The sequence below is a fragment of the Carcharodon carcharias genome, chromosome 20 (genome assembly GCF_017639515.1).
Source record: "Carcharodon carcharias isolate sCarCar2 chromosome 20, sCarCar2.pri, whole genome shotgun sequence".
Lineage (NCBI taxonomy): Eukaryota > Metazoa > Chordata > Chondrichthyes > Lamniformes > Lamnidae > Carcharodon > Carcharodon carcharias.
This window is the reverse complement of record NC_054486.1, coordinates 18,989,846-19,009,539: the sequence shown is the minus strand read 5'-3', so window position 1 is coordinate 19,009,539 and position 19,694 is coordinate 18,989,846. Positions and strand designations below refer to the sequence as shown.

General features: G+C 40.2%; 1 protein-coding gene across 8 annotated transcripts in view; it reads right to left on the bottom strand.

Moving 5' to 3' along the window:
- Window positions 1-19,694, bottom strand: part of pcnx1 (pecanex 1) — a 296,740-nt gene that overhangs the window by 166,943 nt on the left and 110,103 nt on the right. For 6 of the 8 annotated variants that reach the window (XM_041214599.1, XM_041214600.1, XM_041214597.1 and 3 more), the window contains exons 5-6: window positions 15,325-15,414; window positions 3,628-5,433 (exon numbers count right to left, since the gene is read on the bottom strand). In XM_041214599.1, the coding sequence (XP_041070533.1) occupies window positions 3,628-5,433; window positions 15,325-15,414 (1,896 nt within the window). Of the gene's footprint in view, window positions 1-3,627; window positions 5,434-9,588; window positions 9,777-12,068; window positions 12,105-15,324; window positions 15,415-19,694 lie in introns of those variants that run through there. The other 2 variants (XM_041214604.1, XM_041214603.1) reach the window with 2 other exon arrangements.

Below are 19,694 nucleotides of genomic sequence, written 5' to 3'. Positions count from 1 at the left end.
ACTCCTGCTCATAGTTTCTATGTTTCTACGTAAGTGGGCTCCGGTTTGTGGGGCACTGGCACCTGTACTGGGGAAAGTGGGGGCTATACTGTTGGGACAGTCTACACCTGAAACTTGCTGGGACCAGTGATCTAGGGAGCTGCATAACTAGGGAAGTAGAGAGGGTTTTAAACTGAATACTGGCAGCAAGGGACTAAATTTGGGAAGATGTGGTATATCAAAGCAGAGAGAAAAGGCAAGAAAGGTATCAATGTGTTAAATGATAAACAGACCAGGACAGGAAAGGATAGAGCTTACAGGATGGACAAATCTAAGAGTAAATCAACAGATAAGGCTAGAGGTTACAAAAATAATAAAATGACAAAACTAAAGGCTGTATCTGAATGCATTTGAAACAAAACAGATGAACTGAAAGCACAAATAGAAATAAATAAGGACGATCTGATAGCCATTACAGAGACATGGTTACAGGATGACATAGATTGGGACCTGAATATTGAAGGGTACGTGACATTTAGAAAAGACAGGAAGGTAGGAAATGATGGAGGGCTGGCTCTGTTAATTAATGATACTATTAGCACAATTGAGAGGGATGACCTAAGTTCAGGAAACCAGGATGTGAAAATGGTTTGGGTAGAGATGAGAACTGATAAAAGCAAAAAGTCACTTGTGGGAGTGGTGCACAGGCCCCCAAACAGTAACCATAATGTAGGACAAGTTATAAAGGAAGAAACAATGGGAGCTTGACAGAATGGTACAGTGATAATAATTGGGTATTTATTCTGCATAAAGACTGGGAAAATCAGATGGACAAAGGTAGCCATGATGAGGAGTTCAGAGAATGTTTTTGGGATAGTTTCTTAGAATAGTATATTCTGGCGCCAACCAAAGAGCTGGCTACACTAGACCTGGTATTGACCAACAAGGTGCGATTAATTAATGACCTCATTATGAAGGTGCCCCTAGGTAACAGCAATCATAATATGATTTAATTTTACATTCAATTTGAGTTCTTTGAAGGAGTCACATATGCTGTGGATAAAGGGGAGTCAGTGGATGTATTGTCCTTAGATTTCCAGAGGGCATTTGATAAGGTGCCACATCAAACGTTATTCCGAAAAATAAAAGTTCATGGTGTAGGGTGTAACATATTGGCATGGATAGAAGATTGGCTAGCTAACAGGAAGCAGAGGGTAGCCAAAAATGAGTCTTTTTCTGGTTGGCAAGATGTAACAAGTGGTGTGCCACAGGGATCAGTGCTGGGGCCTCAATTTTTTACAATTTATATAAATGACTTGGATGAAGGCACTGAAGGTAAATTGTTAAATTTGCTGATGACACAAAGATAAGTAGGATAGTAAGATGTGAAGAGGGCACAAGGAGGCTACGAAAGGGTATAGATAGGTTAAGTGAGTGGGCAAAGACCTGGCAAATGGAGTATAATGTGGGAAAATGTGAATTGTCCATTTTGGCAAGAAAAATAAACAAGAAGCATATTAATTAAATGGCGAGAGATTGCAGAGCTCTGAGATCAGAGGGATCAAGGTGTCCTCGTGCATGAATAACAAAAGGCTAGTATGCAGGTACAGCAAGTAACTAGGAAAGCTAATAGAATGCTATCATTTATTGCAAGGGGAATTGAATACAAAAGTAGGGAGGTTATGCTTCAGTTATGCAGGGCATTGATGAGACCACATCTGAAGTACTGTGTACAATACTGATCTCCTTATTTAAGGAATGGTGTAAGTGCATTGGAAGCAGCTCAGAAAACATTTACTAAGTAATACCTGGATTGGGCGGGTTGTTTTCTCATGAAAGGTTGGGCAGGCTGGGCTTGTATCAGTTTATAAGAGTAAGAGGCAACTTGATTGAAACATATAAGATCCTGAGGAGTCTATGTGGAGAGGATGTTTCCTCTTATGGCAGAAACTACTACTAGCAGCCACTGTTTGAAAATAAGGGGTCGCCCATTTTGGACACAGATGAGGAAAAATATTTTCTCTTAGAAGATTGAGAGTCTTTATGGCTCTCTTCCTCAAAAGGTTTGGAAACAGTGTCTTTGTGCATTTCTAAGGCTGAGATAGTTGGATTCCTGATAAGAGAGGGGGTGAAAGGTTATTGGGGGTAGGCGGGAATGGGGAATTGAGGTTACAAGCAGGTCAGCCATGATCTTACTAAATGGCGGAGCAGACTCGAGGGGCTGAGTGACCTACTCCTGCTCCTCTTTCATATGTTCCTATTGGTTTCAGAAGAATTGCAATTTTATCCCCCCCCATTAATATCACCAAGCACATACCCAAAATGGCCCATTAGGCGTCTGCTGTTCAGACTGCAGAGAATCAAAGCAGAGAACTGGAGGGGGTTTTTTAATCAACATTATTCAATCCATTTTTGAGAATTTCATTGCTCATTCACACAGATCAAACTGAAAGAAACTAGAAGCAAAAAGTTTACAATACATAATAAAGTCATGGAAAAAAATTCAAATGATTGGATTGTGTAATTATGATGAGAACGACTATAAATGAGTTTTAGAGTACAGACAATATTTCTGGCATAAAACCACAACAGATTTTTACAGAAAGTAGAATCCTGATTGCCATTGAGCTTTCTAGTTTGGGCACCTATTTCAGTCAAGGCTCAGCTCTTTTTATCAACATTATTTGGAATTATATTCTATAAGGAAGTATGCCAAGCTCATCTGAGGGTGGCTTAAAGTCAATTTCACTTCCTCACCAAAGGAATTGATCACTCAACAAGCTATAAACACAACTTCCCTCAACGCATAGCAAAATGGTATCTATTCAGCATTCAGTTTTCCTTGCTTTGCGTCATTAGGATCTGTTTACCATTCACTAGCAGTTAGCAAACATTCATTTCTTCCTGTTCTGTTGTCGATAGGCAAGTTTTAACTGTTGGTGGAAAACAATCCCCAGTAAGTTCTATTTAATACGCTATACTGGATGAGTTTATATAATCTTCTCAGTTTGGATAGTTATTTTGCAAAATCTTCTATTATATATGGTTATGTTGACATTTTGAATGCAGTGTTTTGTGGATATTTTGCTAGGTCAGGTAAAAAGCCATTTTATTGCATAATCTAATGATGCTATTCAACTGCACAGATTAACTATTTGGCCCAAAAGTTATTCTGGAAAAAAGGCCCAAAAGTTATTCTGGAAAAAACTATGCTTGCAGTGTCTGTGCTTGAGGTTCTACTGAACAGCAGTGCTACCTGTATTGTATTTTTTTTTGTAATTCTATCAGTGTATCTGGATCAATTAATAATGCATCATCACACTCTAACTTTTAATTACTAACTCCCTTTACATGGCTGGCTGCCAGAGATAGACCTCCAGGTTCAGTCAATTATTACTGCTCTGGTGGCAAGCACGCTCAATCCATTACAGAGGTCGTACCAGTCAACAAGTGGGAATACATTTTATAAGCATACCTGGAACTATCCAATATAATTTTCTTAATGCTACAAAATATTTCAATTGAAACTTAACGACAATAATTAATGAGGCCAACACAAAGTGAAGTTAGAAAATACAGATCAATTTATATAAAACAATATTGTGTATTAGGTACATAATGATGATGTTTATCTAACAAACAACCTACCTCCACTGGTGGCTCCTTGCTCTTCTGCTTCAGGAAAGTTTACTTGACTGGGCAAACTATTTCGTGAGCGAGTTACTGATTCTAGTTGTGAAGCTCTACCTATAAGGGACATTTCATCCAACACCTCTCCCTCCTTGGCTTCCAAATCTGATTTAGATGTAGTTAAAGGCCTCACTTTTTCAGGTGTGCCTAGTCTGCTAGGGTCACTTAAACAGGCTGCTGTGCCACTGTCCAAGCTCAGTACTCTTGCATGAGTCTTGGCACTGGTTGCACTAAGAGTCCTGCGCGATGACCTTTTCCTGGCATTCGCATTGCTTTCTGAGCCAGAAAGGACCTTTAATGTAGCTTCAGAGTCAGTGCCTCTTTCTCGAGTCAAGTACTTTGCTTTTAAGACATGATATCGTCCTTCAGGAGAATGGCATGAATGGGAGGTGGTGCTAGATGAGCTGTCTGAACTGAAACGATGCGCTGAATGCATGCTAGAGGTCCTGCTCAGGTCGCTCTGATCACTTGAATCTTCATCAGGACAAAAACTACTATTGCTAGTTTTGACACCGGCCACAGCACGAAAGGACACATACTCCCTATGCCGGCTTGAATCAAAACTGCTTGCTCGTTTTTTCCCTGTCTTTCTTCGGTTTGACTTGTGTGTAGAAGCAGCTCGGTGAATAAAGTTAGAAGACTTGGGCCTCACGTCCCCATCTTTTTGCTTAGCCGTTTCATCCTTTAGTGCTTGTATATCAATTGACAAAGAGGATTTTTCAACAACCTCTTCTGCTTGCTCAGCCAATGCCTCTGTAAGTGATCCACCTTGCTGTTTCAGTATATCCACAGTCAATTCATTAGCATGCGGGTTTTTGTTGGCATCACCAGACCCAGATCCACTGAGGTTTTCTCCAGTTTGTACTGAGTCAGAAGTCTGCGCCTGGTCGGATGTCTGGGCCTGGTCGGAAGTCTGCACCTGGTCAGAAGTCTGCACCTGGTCGGAAGCCTGCCCAGAATCTTGACTGCAAATTCCATCTTTACTTGCAGTCTGTGACTTTATCCTTTTGCCGTTAGTCCTTTTAGTATTTTCCACAGAGCTGGTGCCCTCAGGTTCACTACTGTACCCGCAGTGGGCATTGCTTTTCTCACAAAGTTTTTTCTCAGAGCTGCGCTCATCTGCTGAGGTTTCTGCTTGCTCTGAGAGAATGCTCTCCACATGGGTTGAGCTTGTTTGTTCACTTTTGTAACTGCTGATGGTACTATTAGTGTCTCGATCTGTCCCACTACAGTAGCTTTCAGTTGACCCACTACTTCTGGTACTGAGACTCTGCAGGCTATCAACACTATGATCTGTTTTTAGAGGCTTATTGAGTCCCGATTTGGATGATGGTTGGGAAGCACCACTTTTGAGTAAGTCATCTAACTGGAAAACACCAGCGTAACAAGAGTTTTCATTCAATGATTCCTTAGATCCCGAAAGAGGTTTCGAACTTTCTAATTCACAGACAGTGTCTAGCCCTCTCCTTTGCTGAAAGAGAGCAAAATCGCTAAGAGATGAGTCTGGAAAAGCAACTGCTGAACTTGAAGTCCTTGGCACACCTCTAGGCCTATGGTCTTTCCTGTAAGACAAGGAATGCAAAGGTACAAGGGAGGCTGCTTCTGTGTCACAGGCAGTGGACAATGAATGCTCTGTGTGGTGGTAGCACATGTTGTCATTTGGATCAATTGGAAAGTCTTGAGCTCCTGAAGATGTTAATGGGTGGTTAGACACGAAGGAATCATTTGACACCACTTGGAAAAGCTTGGAATCTAGTGCCAGATCTGTGGGAAGAAATGGCAAGAATGAAGTTGCAAAGTTTGTGCAACTTCCAAACATACCTATATTTATCATTAGAAACAGTTTTAACATTAGGATAATATGAAGAGCTAAATTGTGCATTTTCCATCACCTAAGATTATGACATCATACTTTATATTACAATATTCGAACATCAGAGCTATTGAATTGCGAACAAGGTGAAGCAAGGTTAATATTTTGGATCTGTGTTTATATTGCAACTTTAATACAGAGAAAAGTTCTAAGGCACTTCAAAGAAATGTACCAAAAATAATGTTAGCAACACAGAAAGCAGGCATGGCCAAAATTGGTCAGGGAAGTAGGAAGATCTTCAAGGAGATATAAATTAAAGTTATTTAGAGCAAGGATTCCAGAGTATGAGGCTGAGATGGGGTAAGGGAAAGAAACTTGTACAAGAATCCAGAGTTGGAGGAATAAAGAGTTAAAAAGGGGTTAGAGGTCTGGAGAGCATTGCACAGATAGTGGGAGACAAGGCCATGAGGGAATTTCAGGCTGTTGGGAAACTAGGGACATTTCCCAAATAGTGTTGCCCCATTTTTGGGCATTACCGCCATTAAGGCAGTTACTGAGTCTTTTTTTAAAAAACAAACTGCCACTCCCTGCCTCCTTCCCTGACCGTCCTGCTTGCCACCGCGCTCCAAAACCCTCCATGCTCTCCACCTCCCTCCCTGACCCTCCCGCTTCCCTCCCCGACCCTTCCGGCTGCCACCCCTCCAGCTCCCTCCCCGAACCTCCCAATCACCAACCCTCCTAATCCTGGCCTCTGCCCCCACCCCCCCAAAACATTCCCACTCACTAACCCAACCCGATCCTCCCCGATTCCCTGAACCTCCCACTCTCTCCCCACCAACTCGCAGTCCCTCTCGCTCACTCCCTCCTTCACACCACCCTTCTCCCGACACCTCGCTTATGACAAGGTTCAGGTGAGGGAATGAGGTATCAGGAGAGGGTTAGGGCCAGCGAGGAGAAGGGAAGTAGCGAGCTGGATGGGAAGGAGCAGGTGGGAGGGAAACGGCGAGCAAGAGAAACGCTTTGAACAGGAAAGGCGGCCAGCAGGAATGTTGGGTAGGATAGCAGCAAGAGGAAGAGGTGGCGAGCTGCATCGGGAGAGGTGGCAAGCAGGAGAATGTAGAGTCAGGAGAGGTGGTGAGCGGGAGTGTCAGGGAGGGAAGCAGCAAGTGGGAGAAGCGGTAACATGTTGGAGGTGGGACATGGCGAGCAGGAGTTAATTTGAAAGAGAACCATAAGCTAGTAAGAGTTAGTAAGAGGATCTTTGGGCTTATTAGGTTCAAGACAGCCAACAAGTTTTTAATGTAAAAATTGCAGGTCAGGAACCTCATCTACTCTCATTACATGCTTTCTTATGGGAAAGTGTTTTTTGTTAAGCATATTTATGTTTAGCATGTCATTTTTTTGGAACACATTAAGAGTGCTAAACAAGGAATAGCTGTATTTGCTTCGTAACATATAACTACATCTTAGGAGAAAGAAAACATTGGAAACTCATTATATGCCGCTTTCCATTATCCATTGGGTGGGAGGGCCCATATCATGGCAGACAATAGAGATTGTACTGTACAACAATCACTGCATAACCTATGGTAATTAATTTGACAGAGATTAAAATTGCTAAAAGTGAACTGAAGATATATTTCACCACATAGTATAATATATTTCCTAAGATTCAAAGATGCCCACTCTCAATTCCCAAACGTGAGTTTGCAAACTCAAACATTACTGAATGGCCCATCAAGCATTCCAGTTGAGAGAATAAATGTGCTCAATGATAATTAAAGAATATGAATGGCAACTGAGTCCATCTGAATGATTGGTCAGTACTAAACTACTGAATTTCAGCTTTGTGCTATAAACAGAACAACCTTGCTGTTGCTCGAGGTGAGATAATTAGATTACCAGGTTTTACAATAGCTAAATACCTCCTGCTCAGTGTTCAGATAGACCTGGAGAAAAGCTGTGGTGAACATTTAAAGAAATATTTCATAATTCTCAACGAAAATACATTCCACTGAGAAATCAAAACTCCAGAGGACGTGTGATCCATTCGTGACTAGCTAAAGAGCTTAAGAGTATTATCCCATTCAACAAAACTTATAATGTTGCTAGGTAGAGTAATGGGTCTGGGCAATTGGTGGATGGAGGAGTAGGATTGACTGCATTGCTCTGCGGAAAGCCTGCATGGACATGGTGGGGCTGCATGGCCACCTTCTGCGCCATAAGTAACCCCATGACTCTAAATCAACAATGGATGCCCAAAAACTTGAAGAAGGAAATAATAGAATGAGTGTAAGCTAAGAAATATAAAATCAGATTGTAGAAGCTTCTGCATGAAAAAAGGGAGAGAGTACTGAAAGTAAGTGTTGGTCCCTTCAAGGCTGAGAGAGGAAAAAATATAATGGGCATAAATAAATCGTTGAGGTATTGAACAAATATTTTGCATCTGTCTTCACAGCGGAATATCCAAAAGCCTACCAGAAATAGAGGGAAAGCAGGGGTCTAAAGAGAGTGAAGTACTTAAAGTAATTAATTTCACTAACAGAAGGTACTGGAGGAGTTAATGGGATTAAATTCCAACAAACCCCCTGGGCCCTGTATCCTACATTTTAGAGTTCTAAAGTGGTGTCTGCAGGGATAATGAATGCATTGGCTACAATTTTCCAAAACCACTTGAAGCTACAACTTAGCAAGTGGATTGTGAGGTAGCAAATGTAACACTGCTATTCAAGAAAAGAGGGAGAAACAGGGAACTATCGGTCAGTTAGCCTGATATCAGTCATCAGGAAAATGTTAGGATCCACTATTAAGTAAGTGGTTAGAAGGCACTGGAAAATCATAATATGATTAGAGTCAATTTGGTTTTATGAAAGAGAAATCATGTTTGATAAACTGGTTAAAGTTTCTTTGAGGATGCAGGGGTGATAAAGGGGGAACAATGGATGTAGTATATTTGGATTTCCTAAAGGGATCTGATACGATGCCACACAAAAGATTCTTCCGCAAGGGTTCATGGAGTTGGAGGTAATCTATTAGCATGGATAGAGTAGTTGTTAAAGGACACAAAATAGGAATAAGCAGGTCATTTACAGGTTGGCAGACCATTACTCCTGGGGTGCCACCAGGATCAGTGCTGGGGCCCCAGTTATTTATAATCTATATTAATCACTAATAAGGAGGGACTGAGAATAATAATAACCAATTTTTCTGAAAAAGCTGGGTGGGAAATTAAGCTATGGGAAGGACCGAAGGGGCGAAATTTTAACTCACTCAAAATCCTTTCAATTGCACAAAGCTAAAATCAGGACAGGGAGATCTTGTGGTGGTTTGGGGAGCATCCCTGCCTCTGAGCCAGAAGCTCCAGGTTCAAGTCCCACACCAGGACTCCATCTTCAGCTGCTTCGTCAATGAAATTTCTTCCATCATAAGGTTAGAAGTGGGGGTATTTGCTGATGATTGCACAATGTTCAGCACAATTCGCGACTCCTCAGGTACTGAAGCAGTCCATGTTCAAATGCAGCAAGATCTGGACAATGCCCAGGCTTGGGCTGACAAGTGGCAAGTAACATTTGCGTGACACAACTACCAGGCAATGATCATCTCCAACAAGAGTGAATCTAACCATCGCCCTTTGATATTCAATGGCATTGCCTTTGCTGAATTCCCCACTATCAACATCCTGGGAGTTACTATTGGCCAGAAACTGAACTGGACTAGTCATATAAATACTGTGGCTACAAGAACAGGTCAGAAGCTGGGAATTCTGCAGTTAGTAACTGACCTCCTGACTCCCCAAAGCCTGTCCGCAAGGCACAAATCAGGAGTGTGATGGGATACTCTCCACTTGTCTGGATGACTGCAGCTCTAACAACACTCAAGAAGCTTGACACCAAGCAGGACAAAGCAGCCTGCTTGATTGGCACCTCTTCCACAAACATTCACTCCCTCCACCACCGGTGAACAGTGGCAGCAATGTGTACCATCTACAAGATGCGCTGCCCCTTAGGCAGCACCTTCCAAACCCACAACTGCTACCATCTAGAAGGACAAGGGCAGCATATAAATGGGAACACCACCACCTGGAAGATCCCCTCCAACCCACTCACCATCCTGACTTGGAAATATATCGCTGTTCCTTCACTGTCGTTGGGTCAAAATCCTGGAACTCCCTCCCTAGAAGCACTCTGGGTACTGCACAGGTACTGCAGTGATTCAGTTGTCTGGACAGCCAGTGTGGTTCAGGTTGGTGCCAACAGCATAGGGTCGATCCACATTCCGACTGGGGTGGATTCAGACTTGTTTCCTTGCCCTACTCATGGTGAAGGTTGTTGTGCTGTGGGTTGGACCTGCCTTCGGGCAGAGAATTCAAGAAGAAGAAGAAAATCAGACCCAAGGAGTCCGAAGAGGGATAAAGACAGGTTAAGTAAGTAAGCAAGAAGGTGGCAGATGGAGCTTAATGTGAGGTTATTCACTTTGGTAGGAGGAACAGAGAAACAGAATTTTATTTAAATGGTGAAAAACTATTAAACATTGGTATTCAGAGAAATTTGGGTGCTCTTGTACAGGAAACACAGTTAACATGCATGTGCAGCAAGGACTTAGGAAGGCAAATGATATATTGGTCTTTATTGCAAGCCGACTGGAACAGAAGAATAAGGAAGTCTTACTGCAGCTGTACAGGAGTTTGGTGGGATCACACCTGGAGTACTGCATACAGTTTTTGTCTCTGTACCTAAGGAAGGATATGCTTACCTTAGAGGTGGTGCAATGAAGATTCACTAAGTTGATTCCTGAAATGAGAGGGCTTTCCTCTAATGAGAGAGTAAAATCAGCCTATATTCTTTGGAATTTAGGAGAATGAGAGGTGATCTCATTGAAACATAAGATTCTGGGAGGCTTTGACAGCGTAGATACAGAGTGGCTGTTTCCCCTAGCTGAAGGATCAAGAACTGGGGGAGTCTCAGGATTAGGGGTCAGCCACTTAGGACTGAGATAAGGAGAAACTGTTTCATACAAAGGGTTTTGAATTGTTGAAATTGCTCACCCCAAAGGGTTGTGGATGCTCTGCCATTCAGTATATTCAAGGCTGAGACGGATTGATTTTTGGACTTTTAAGGCAATCTAGGGATATGGAAATCAGGTGGAAAAATGAGTTTAAAGATCATCCATCACCCTATTGATTGGTGGAACAGGCTCAAGGGGCTGTGTCATCTTCTCCAGCTCATTTCTGCTTTATTCTTATGAACACTAATTAGGACATTGTTTTAGGTTCATAGCTAACCTTTACGAAAGGAGACACGATTGCAATGAGAGAAATGCACTTCTGACTTTTGTCACTGTATTAAGTGCTTTCAGTTGCTGAGTCGATAATAATTTATGGATAGAAGACAAAAGTAGAGAGTATCATATAGCAGGGATGCCAGAATTTTTTTTTTGTCTCTGTGAATCTTACAGAAGTATATGATAAAATCTTGGCAGCCCATATAAAGTTTAAATCCATGCAGCCATTAAGTTGCAGGTACCTTAAGAGGCTTAAATCTCACCTTGGTGTACTGATGTAGGATTTATCCAAAAATACTTTATCCAGACTCATGAAATAAGCAGGATAAACATGCAACTTAAAAAAAAATTCTATGCATGAGGAATGGACTGTCAGGGCTAGAGCTACCCGTGTCCAATAATTGCAATTTGGACACTCCTGCCATAACATCATCTTCTGTTGAATTTGGTAGGGCAAGTATCAATTGGCACACAAATCAAATTTATATTACCGTAAATTGTACACTTATGCTATGATTTGAAAAAAAATGTACATGTTAAAGGTGCCATCACAAGTCACAATCGCCCAGTTAAATTTTGTGTCTATTTTGCACACTAAGGCTGGAATTTTACGGCCGTGTCGCGGCGGGGACGGGGCTGTAAAATGCGGTGAGCCATTCTAAACTCCACTGACTTCGGCAGGACCTTAAAATCTTAAAGGCCATTTTGCATTCTTGAAATGAAGTAACAGGGTTAAACTGCGCAGTAAAGGCAGTGTATGATTTCCTATTTAAAGTAAAACTTTCTGAAGATCTCACTTTCCTCTTTTCCTTCTAAATGCCTCTCAAAAGTGCAGATTTCAGTAACTGTTGGGGAAAATATCTCACATAAAAATGAACCCCACTGTATCTTGGGTAGAATAGTTCTGTAAATAAGAACATAAGAACATTAAAAAATAGAAGCAGGAGTAAACCATACAGCCTTTCAAGCCTGTTCCACCATTCAATAAGATCATGGCTGATCTTCTGCCTCAATTTCACTTTCCCGCCTGATCCGTGCATTCCTAAATTCCAAGAGACCACAAAATTATCTCAGTGTTGAATATACTCAACAACTGAGCATGGGTGCTCTTGTACAGGAAACACAAAGTTAACATGCAGGTGCAGCAAGGAATTAGAAAGGCAAATGATATATTGGTCTTTATTGCAAGCGGATTGGAACATAAGAGTAACAGAGTCTTACTGCAATTGCACAAGGTTTTGGTGAGACCAAACCTGGAGTACTACATAAAGGTTTGGTCTCTGTACCTAAGGAAGGATATACTTGCCTTAGAGGTAGTGCAACAAAGGTTCACTAGATTGATTCCGAAGATGAGAAGGCTTTCCTATAATGAGAGAGTAAAATGGGCCTTTAATCGTTGGAATCTAGAAGAATGGGAAGTGATCTCATTGAAACATAAAAGATTCTGGGAGGCTTTGACAGGGTAGATGTGGAGAGGTTGTTTACACTAGCTGGATAATCAGGAACTGTGGGCACAGTCTCAGGATAAGGAGTTGACCATTTCGGACTGAGACAAGGAGAAATGGCTTCATTCAAAGGGCTGTGAATCTTTGAAATTGTTAACTCCAGAGGGCTTTGGATGCTGTCATTCAGTATATTCAAGGCCAAGATTGATAGATTTTTGGACTCTTAAGGCAATCAAGGGATATGGAAATCAGGTGGAAAAATGAGCTTGAAGATCATCCATGATCCTACTCATTGGTGGAACAGGCTCAAGGGGCTGTATAGCCTACTTCAGCTCCTATGGAGCTCCACATCAACATTTACAAGTTTCACGCATTTTAGAAAAAAAGTTCTACTTTTCTATTCTTCCTACCAAAGTGAATAACCTCTCACTTCGCACATTATACGCCATCTGCCATTTTGTTGCCCACTCACTTAACCAGTCTATATCTCTTTGCAACCTCTGTGTCTTCCTCAGTTGTAGTCCCACTTAGACAGACACTGGGACTAATGTAACCATGTTTGCTGAAAATACAAAGCTAAATCATTAATATAGATTGTAAATAACTAAGACCTTAGCACTGACCCAAATATCACTCCACTAGTCACAGCCTACCAACTTAAAAATGCCCCATTTTTCCTTATTCTCCGCTTCTCTCCATTGACCATTTATCCTTATTCTCCGCTTTTCTCCACTGACCAATCTTAAATGTATTACTCTCAACTCCATGAGCCCTTATGTTGGAAATTATCTTTTGTGCGGCAACTTATCAACTGCTTTTTAGACATCCAAGTATACTAAACGCTAAATTCATCAAGCATAATTTCCCTGTCCGATTAAACCATGATTTTCTTAAGTGCATTGTTAAAACTTCCTTAATAATAGATTCCAACATTATCCTGACGACTGATGTCATGCTAATTGGCTTGTAGTTCCATGTTTTCTCCTCCCTCATTTCTTGAATAGTGGTGTTACTTTTATTAACTTCCAATCCACTGGACCCATCTGGAATATAGAAAACTTTTGAAAATCGTAATAAGAGAATAGGGATTAACAAGGCATCCACTATCCTTGTAGCTACCTATCTTTGCACCCCAGGGGGTAGGCCATCAGGTTCAATGTACTTGTCAGCATTTAATCTCTTAAATTTCTCTAGCTTTTATTCTCTGCTGATATTTTTACTTTAAGTTCTTAGCTTTAATTAGCCCCTTGATTACCCTCCATTTCTCATAGGTACTGTGAGAGCAGACAAAAGTATTTGTTCAACATATCTGCCTCATTTTCCCTGATAATTTCTCTGGTTTCTGCCTCTGGAGGCTAATGTTTACATTAGCTACCATCCTCCTTTTTATATATACTTGGACAAGTTCTTACAATCTGTTTTTGTATTCCTGGCTACTTTACTCATTCTATTTTTTTCCTTTGTGTCAACTTTTTGGTTGCCCATTCCTGGTTTCTAAGTATCTCCCAATCCTCAGGTTTACCGCTATTCTTCTCAACAGTATGCAGTATGAGCATCGTCTTTTAATCTATGTTATCCTTAACTTTCCTAGTAAGCCACAGTTGGATCTTTCTTGCTGAGTTTTGATTTTTAATAGAATATATTTTTGTTCAAAATTTTGAATCATTTCTTTAAAAATTCCCACTGTTTATTTACTGCCATTCCTTTCAAGCTATTCACCCAATCAAGCATAGTTAGTTCTCCCCTCATTCCTATACAATTGGATTTAAGTTTAAGATTCTTGTTTTGGACTAAAGGCTCTCAAATCTAATATGGAATTCAGTTGTATCATGAAAACTTTTTCCCAGCGGATCTTTTACTCTGAGATTACTAATCAGTCCCACTTCTTTACACAACACTAGGTTTAAAATAACGTTGCCCCTAGTTGGTTCCACAAAGTATTGTTCTAAGAAACTGTCACAAAAGCATTCTAGAAACTCATCTTCCGGCTACTCTGCCAATTTGATTCGTCCAGTGAAATTAAGACTAAATTTCTCCATGATTATTACTTGTCTTTGTTACAAACTCCAATTATTTCTTGCTTAATGCTCTGCACAACAGTATAATTATTATTTGGGAGCCTATAAACTACTCCCACTGATGTTTTCTAACTCTTGTTACTCTTTATCCCTCCCCGTACTGATTCTACTTCCTGATTTTCAGAGCCAAGATCTTTTCTTACTCACATCCTTATATCATCCTTTATTATCAGGACAACAACTACTCATTTTCCATTCTGCCTGTCTTTTCAAAATCTTAAGTATCCTGGAATATTTACTTCTCTACTTTGGTCAGCTAGCAACCATGTCTCTGGATTAGATCAAGCCCATTTATCTCTATTTGTACCAGTAGTTTGTCTATCTTGTTATGAATTCTTTGTGTATTCTGATAGTTTTTTGTTTTAAAACCATTATTCTTTGCATGGACCATATTCATTAATGCACAATTATCGTTAAACAGAGTAGGACAGGAAGGGAGAGTTTGTCTTTACCCAAATCTCTACACTGCTCTATTGCCTTGATTTTTTTCTTTAGATTTCTAAATTTCCTTTCACCTGATCTACCCATTTGCCAGTGAAAGTCCGATCCACAGCCCTAGTTATACAAGTTGCCAGGGTGTCCATCCCAGCCCAATTTAAGTGCATCATTTCTTAGGGGAGCAGCTCCCTCTTTCTACAGTATTGCTGCCAGTGTTTCATGGATTGAAACTCCTTCTTCCCATACCACTCTGAGCCACAAATTTAAGTCTCTAATCTGCATGACCCTGACAGTAATCCAGAGGTTATTACCTTTGAGGTTCTGAATGCTATACCTAAGTTTTTGCTCTTCTATAATGCAAATCCCACAACTAATTTAAACTAGCTATCAAAAGCATGTTTATTGCTAGGTTATACCTTACATAAGCAGATCAACTTTCAAATTCCATTATTCCTCAAAATAGGTTGTTACACTAATAATAAACAGGTGATTTTAAGTGGAATGCAACAGAATATCAGCTAGATACATTTATGGAAGTACCAATATAATAACAAAGAATACTGTATTGTTTGCCAGTCAAATCCTTGCAGACCAAGCTCACCTTGTTCATCATTCGCATCTTTGTACAAACTGCAGCTCTGGCCCAAGCTCAAGCTAATATCGTCAGAAGTTTTTGCAGTTTCTTCATCCCCTATAATGGACATGGAAAGAAATGTCAATCTCCAAATGTCGGATGTTAATTTTCTACTGTGGATATATGCTAATCTGTAGTGACCCTTCCTTCAGAAAATACTTTACCAGCTAGATACTGCTGAATACTCAGCTTGAAGGAAAACAGACCTGCAATGACTTTGCTGGACCATCCAGAGTTTTAGCTTTAAGCGCAATGTGCAAGGGTCCTTCAGTGTATATGTGTTACCTCCTCCCTTCCCTGAGGAGAAAGGTCCACAATATGGTGGGTCTCTATGCAGGAAGAAATACGATGACATTTTTGACAGGCAGACAACGGGAAAAAAGCACACCTCCAAGATTTGCCAGCCTTGTAATATGACAGGAGATAACGCTTAACAGTTTGTTTTCATGTTAACTCTATTTGAAGAGTTCTTAATGTCAACACCATACACCTCTAAAGAACCACTGGTACCTTATAAAATAATTGTTGGGTCTTTCCATATCAAGACATAAATTGAAAATTTAATTTTCACATCACAAAACAATTACGGTGCTTAATGTAAGGTTAGTGGCTTACAAAGTTATGTCTACCTTTTCTGATTATTTCCATTTTAAGGGAAACCAATCTCCTTAAAAAACTTTACTTAATTAGAATTTTGGCCTGTGGCATAAAATTGCTAGAAAGGATCACAGCTAAAATCTGAAACAGGGCTGGAAATTTCCACTGATCAGCTTGTCTGGGATGAGTTAATTCCAGCCTTTGGTGAGCTGAACAAAGCAATGAGCCTGTGAACATCACTTCCTTCTTTGTTTTCTTGTTGTACATAATCGTTTTTCAAACTAGTTGCAACTTTTCCTCATTCCGCTGGAGTTCATCAATGATTATTTGAAATATATGAAATATTTGAGAAAAGCTCATCTTTATTCCTTAAATGCTATTGGTGCTTCAGCTAAGATGTTTATTGTTGAGTTACTTTTCTAGTAGCAGTAATATTTTTTGTTTGAAGGCAAACTGGTACCCAAGGTTGCAAAATAATGACCAAGTTATTCCTCAATTACTCCTCAGTACTGGGAGAAGCTGCATCAAGTGGGATTTTTTAAAACCTTGCCAGATTTGCTTTTCAATGAGCAAAGCCTATTACCTGAACCTTAACTTCAGGAGGGTAATCTTTCAAATGAATGAACGAAATGCACCTTTTGGAGTTAATCAATAATTATTATTTGCAGTATTTTAGATCCTGATTGCTTCATATAGAAGGCACAGATTTGCATGCCATATACTTAACCAAGCTTCCTATTAATTGTATCCTTGATTGTTTCATCCACTAGGTGAACTATCATAACTATTGATCCTGCTTAATTAATCGACAGGCTGAGACCAAGATTAATGGGGCCTTCTTAAATGAGCTTTACTCAAAGAATTTCTGATTTGAATAGGAACTCATTTTAAAAGTTATGAAACTCCTTCAGCAAAACAAAATTGTATAGAGATATGTCTTAAAGTACTTCATGTACATGAGCTAATCTGAATTGTAATGACCATTTTGTAGTTAAACACAATTTAAATGAAATATTTCAGTAATCAGAGTGTCTTTATGTTACAAATTTTACTCAGTTAAGAAATTTGGCTTTATCAGCATCTGTTGGCAGTGAACTGCTTGTGTAATTGACTTGCAAATTCAGTATGTTCCAATGGGCAAGCATCATGGAACTCACCTTGTTAATTAACTACAAGTGAAAATCTGTGCTCAAACGTTCTGACATAGCACGCTATAGCTCTCATGTGCTCTATCAACACCGTTAAAAACCAACATTTCAAAACTCTCGACACGAGGCTGAAAACACGAGCCTTTATAATGCAGGTAAACTTTGCCACAGCAAGGAATTATTGCCAACCCCAAAGTAACAAAAGTAAAATTACACAGCACAGGACATGTGTTGTTAAGATGCCAATAGTTTAGTATTAACAATTATTTAGCTCACACATCACAATCATGCAATGATAATCCAAAGTATTTGTTGGCTGCACTCAGAGCTTTGGCACTCACAGCAAAATAATGTTATTCAAAACATTTTAAAGGACAAGCAACATCAAAAAAAAATGATTTAATGCTAAATTCCTCTCAAAATACCTATGAATGGCACACCACCATTACTTTAGTTCAACATCTAATGCAATCTTAAATGAAAATATCAAGTATAACAGATATATTTTCAGCGATTTTTAAAAAAACTATAACAAACTGCATCTACCAAAAGCAATCTCCAAAAGCAGTCTTTTCAATTTTAAGCTTGACCCCAGAGAATCTGACAGCAGCAAAATTCAGTTGAAAGTAAAATTAAACTGATCTTAGTCCCTATTTTCGCAGTGCACTTCACTATCGCACAGGACATGCTCAATAAGAATCCTTTACTGGCCTACATTTGTTTTCTACTTTAACGAAATACCAGATATTCAGTGGTCTATCTTTCAGTGCAGAATTAAGTTTTAAACAAGTTGAATGATTTTGAATTTTAGTTTAGGACATCAGGAGGTAAAATAAGGTCAACTACTTTAGATTTCCTTAAGGATAATGCCACAAGCTGAATCCAACAGTGCAGGCCCCTGGTGTCTTGTATGGCCCTAAGCTGGCCAGATATCCAAACAATCCTCAAGACTGCCCACTTCCACCCTCACTGCAGAGCTCATCTCGGCCCTTACCTGACCCAACTACAACTCTTGGTACCTCCAGGTCAAAAACAACTTCTCAAGCTCCAGTTTACACCAATTCCAATTTATCCAAAATTTCTCCGGTCCATCCAGTCATGCATTAAGTTTAGTTCAGACAACAGCCATTCTTCACTGGCTATTTTCTCCTTTACCCATTTTATTCTTATCAAATCCCACTCATAGCCTCATCCCATTCTATTTCTGCAGTCATCCTCCAGCTCTACTTTCTAGACCATGCCTTTCAGTTTTCTGAAATTGATCTGAGTATCCCCATTTTCTTTCCATTTCACAAAAACCTTCAGCTATCTCAAGATCAACTCTCGAGATAAACCCTCCTCAACTCCTTCATCTTGCTACCTCTATCCTCACCTTCAAAAGCCTCCTTAAAATTTCTCTCTGATCACACCTTCCATCATTTCTCCTAACTCTTCTGTTACTGCTCCGTATTGACTTGTCCTCTGAACAGAGTTGGGACACTTACTATATAAAGGTTAGTTGCTTGGGAGTACAAAAATTGAGTATTGATGAAAAGAGAGACATGCTGTCAAAGCTTTTTGTCTTGCACTCATCAGGACTGAGGCAAGAATGCCAATTACAAAACAAGCAACAATTTACACCGCATGAAAAAAAAGAGCGTAGATTGGCATACTCGGGATTATTCGGCAAGTTCTGCCCAATCACCAAATCATATCCAACATTAGGCATTATGCTTTAAGTTTTGAACGCATGGGCTGATTGAGTACGGTCAGTACTCTGCCTATTAGAAACAGCTGAAATGGCATGCTGTTGATATGATCCACTGATTGTTGGCACGTACGGTTTACGTACCTTGCATTGCACCAGCACTGAAATTTATATTCACACTATTTATTTGTGTGGCAGGGAGAATGTCCTTTTGGCTTGAAGGCATCATTCTATTAGTGGAAAATGCCACTCCTGTTGCTGCTGCACAGTAGCAGTGTGAAACGGCTAGCTTCACCTGTGCTCAAATTTTTGACATACTAACACTTCCAGGATAACTTGAGATAGACTGAGCATTGTTCAGGTCTGAAAGTGGCAGCCTTAGGCCCACTAGTATGTGTGATGCACAATGAGCAATGATCTGATCAGGGCAGCCATTATCCTACAGGATAACTTTGATGCGCTCTATTCTGACATCAAGTTTGCTAGGTTAGCAAATGGCTCAGGCCCTATTTACGAGATTGCTGATAAGGCCAATCTTATAGTGCATGGAGCAGTAGGAATCCCAATGCATATACTGACCAGTGAAGGTAGGTTTGCAGTACTTAAATGTAATTGAAGGTGAATGTGTTTTTCTGTTTTCTGCAGCACCACACCATCCCCCTCACCCCATTCCCTACAATAGGTCACTTGTGCCACGTATCACCCACAGCTTTTAAGACAGACAATGAATTGCTTTTAGGGCTCCCCCAATGTTGCTCTTACATTGGTCACAGGAGGTAGGTGACAGTCTCTCCCTTGCTTCTCAACAGGAAGCACATAACCTTTGCCCTCACCTTTTATGCACCACCCCCCCCACCCCAGTGACATTAGACATAAATTCACATTGCACCAGCAAATGACATCAT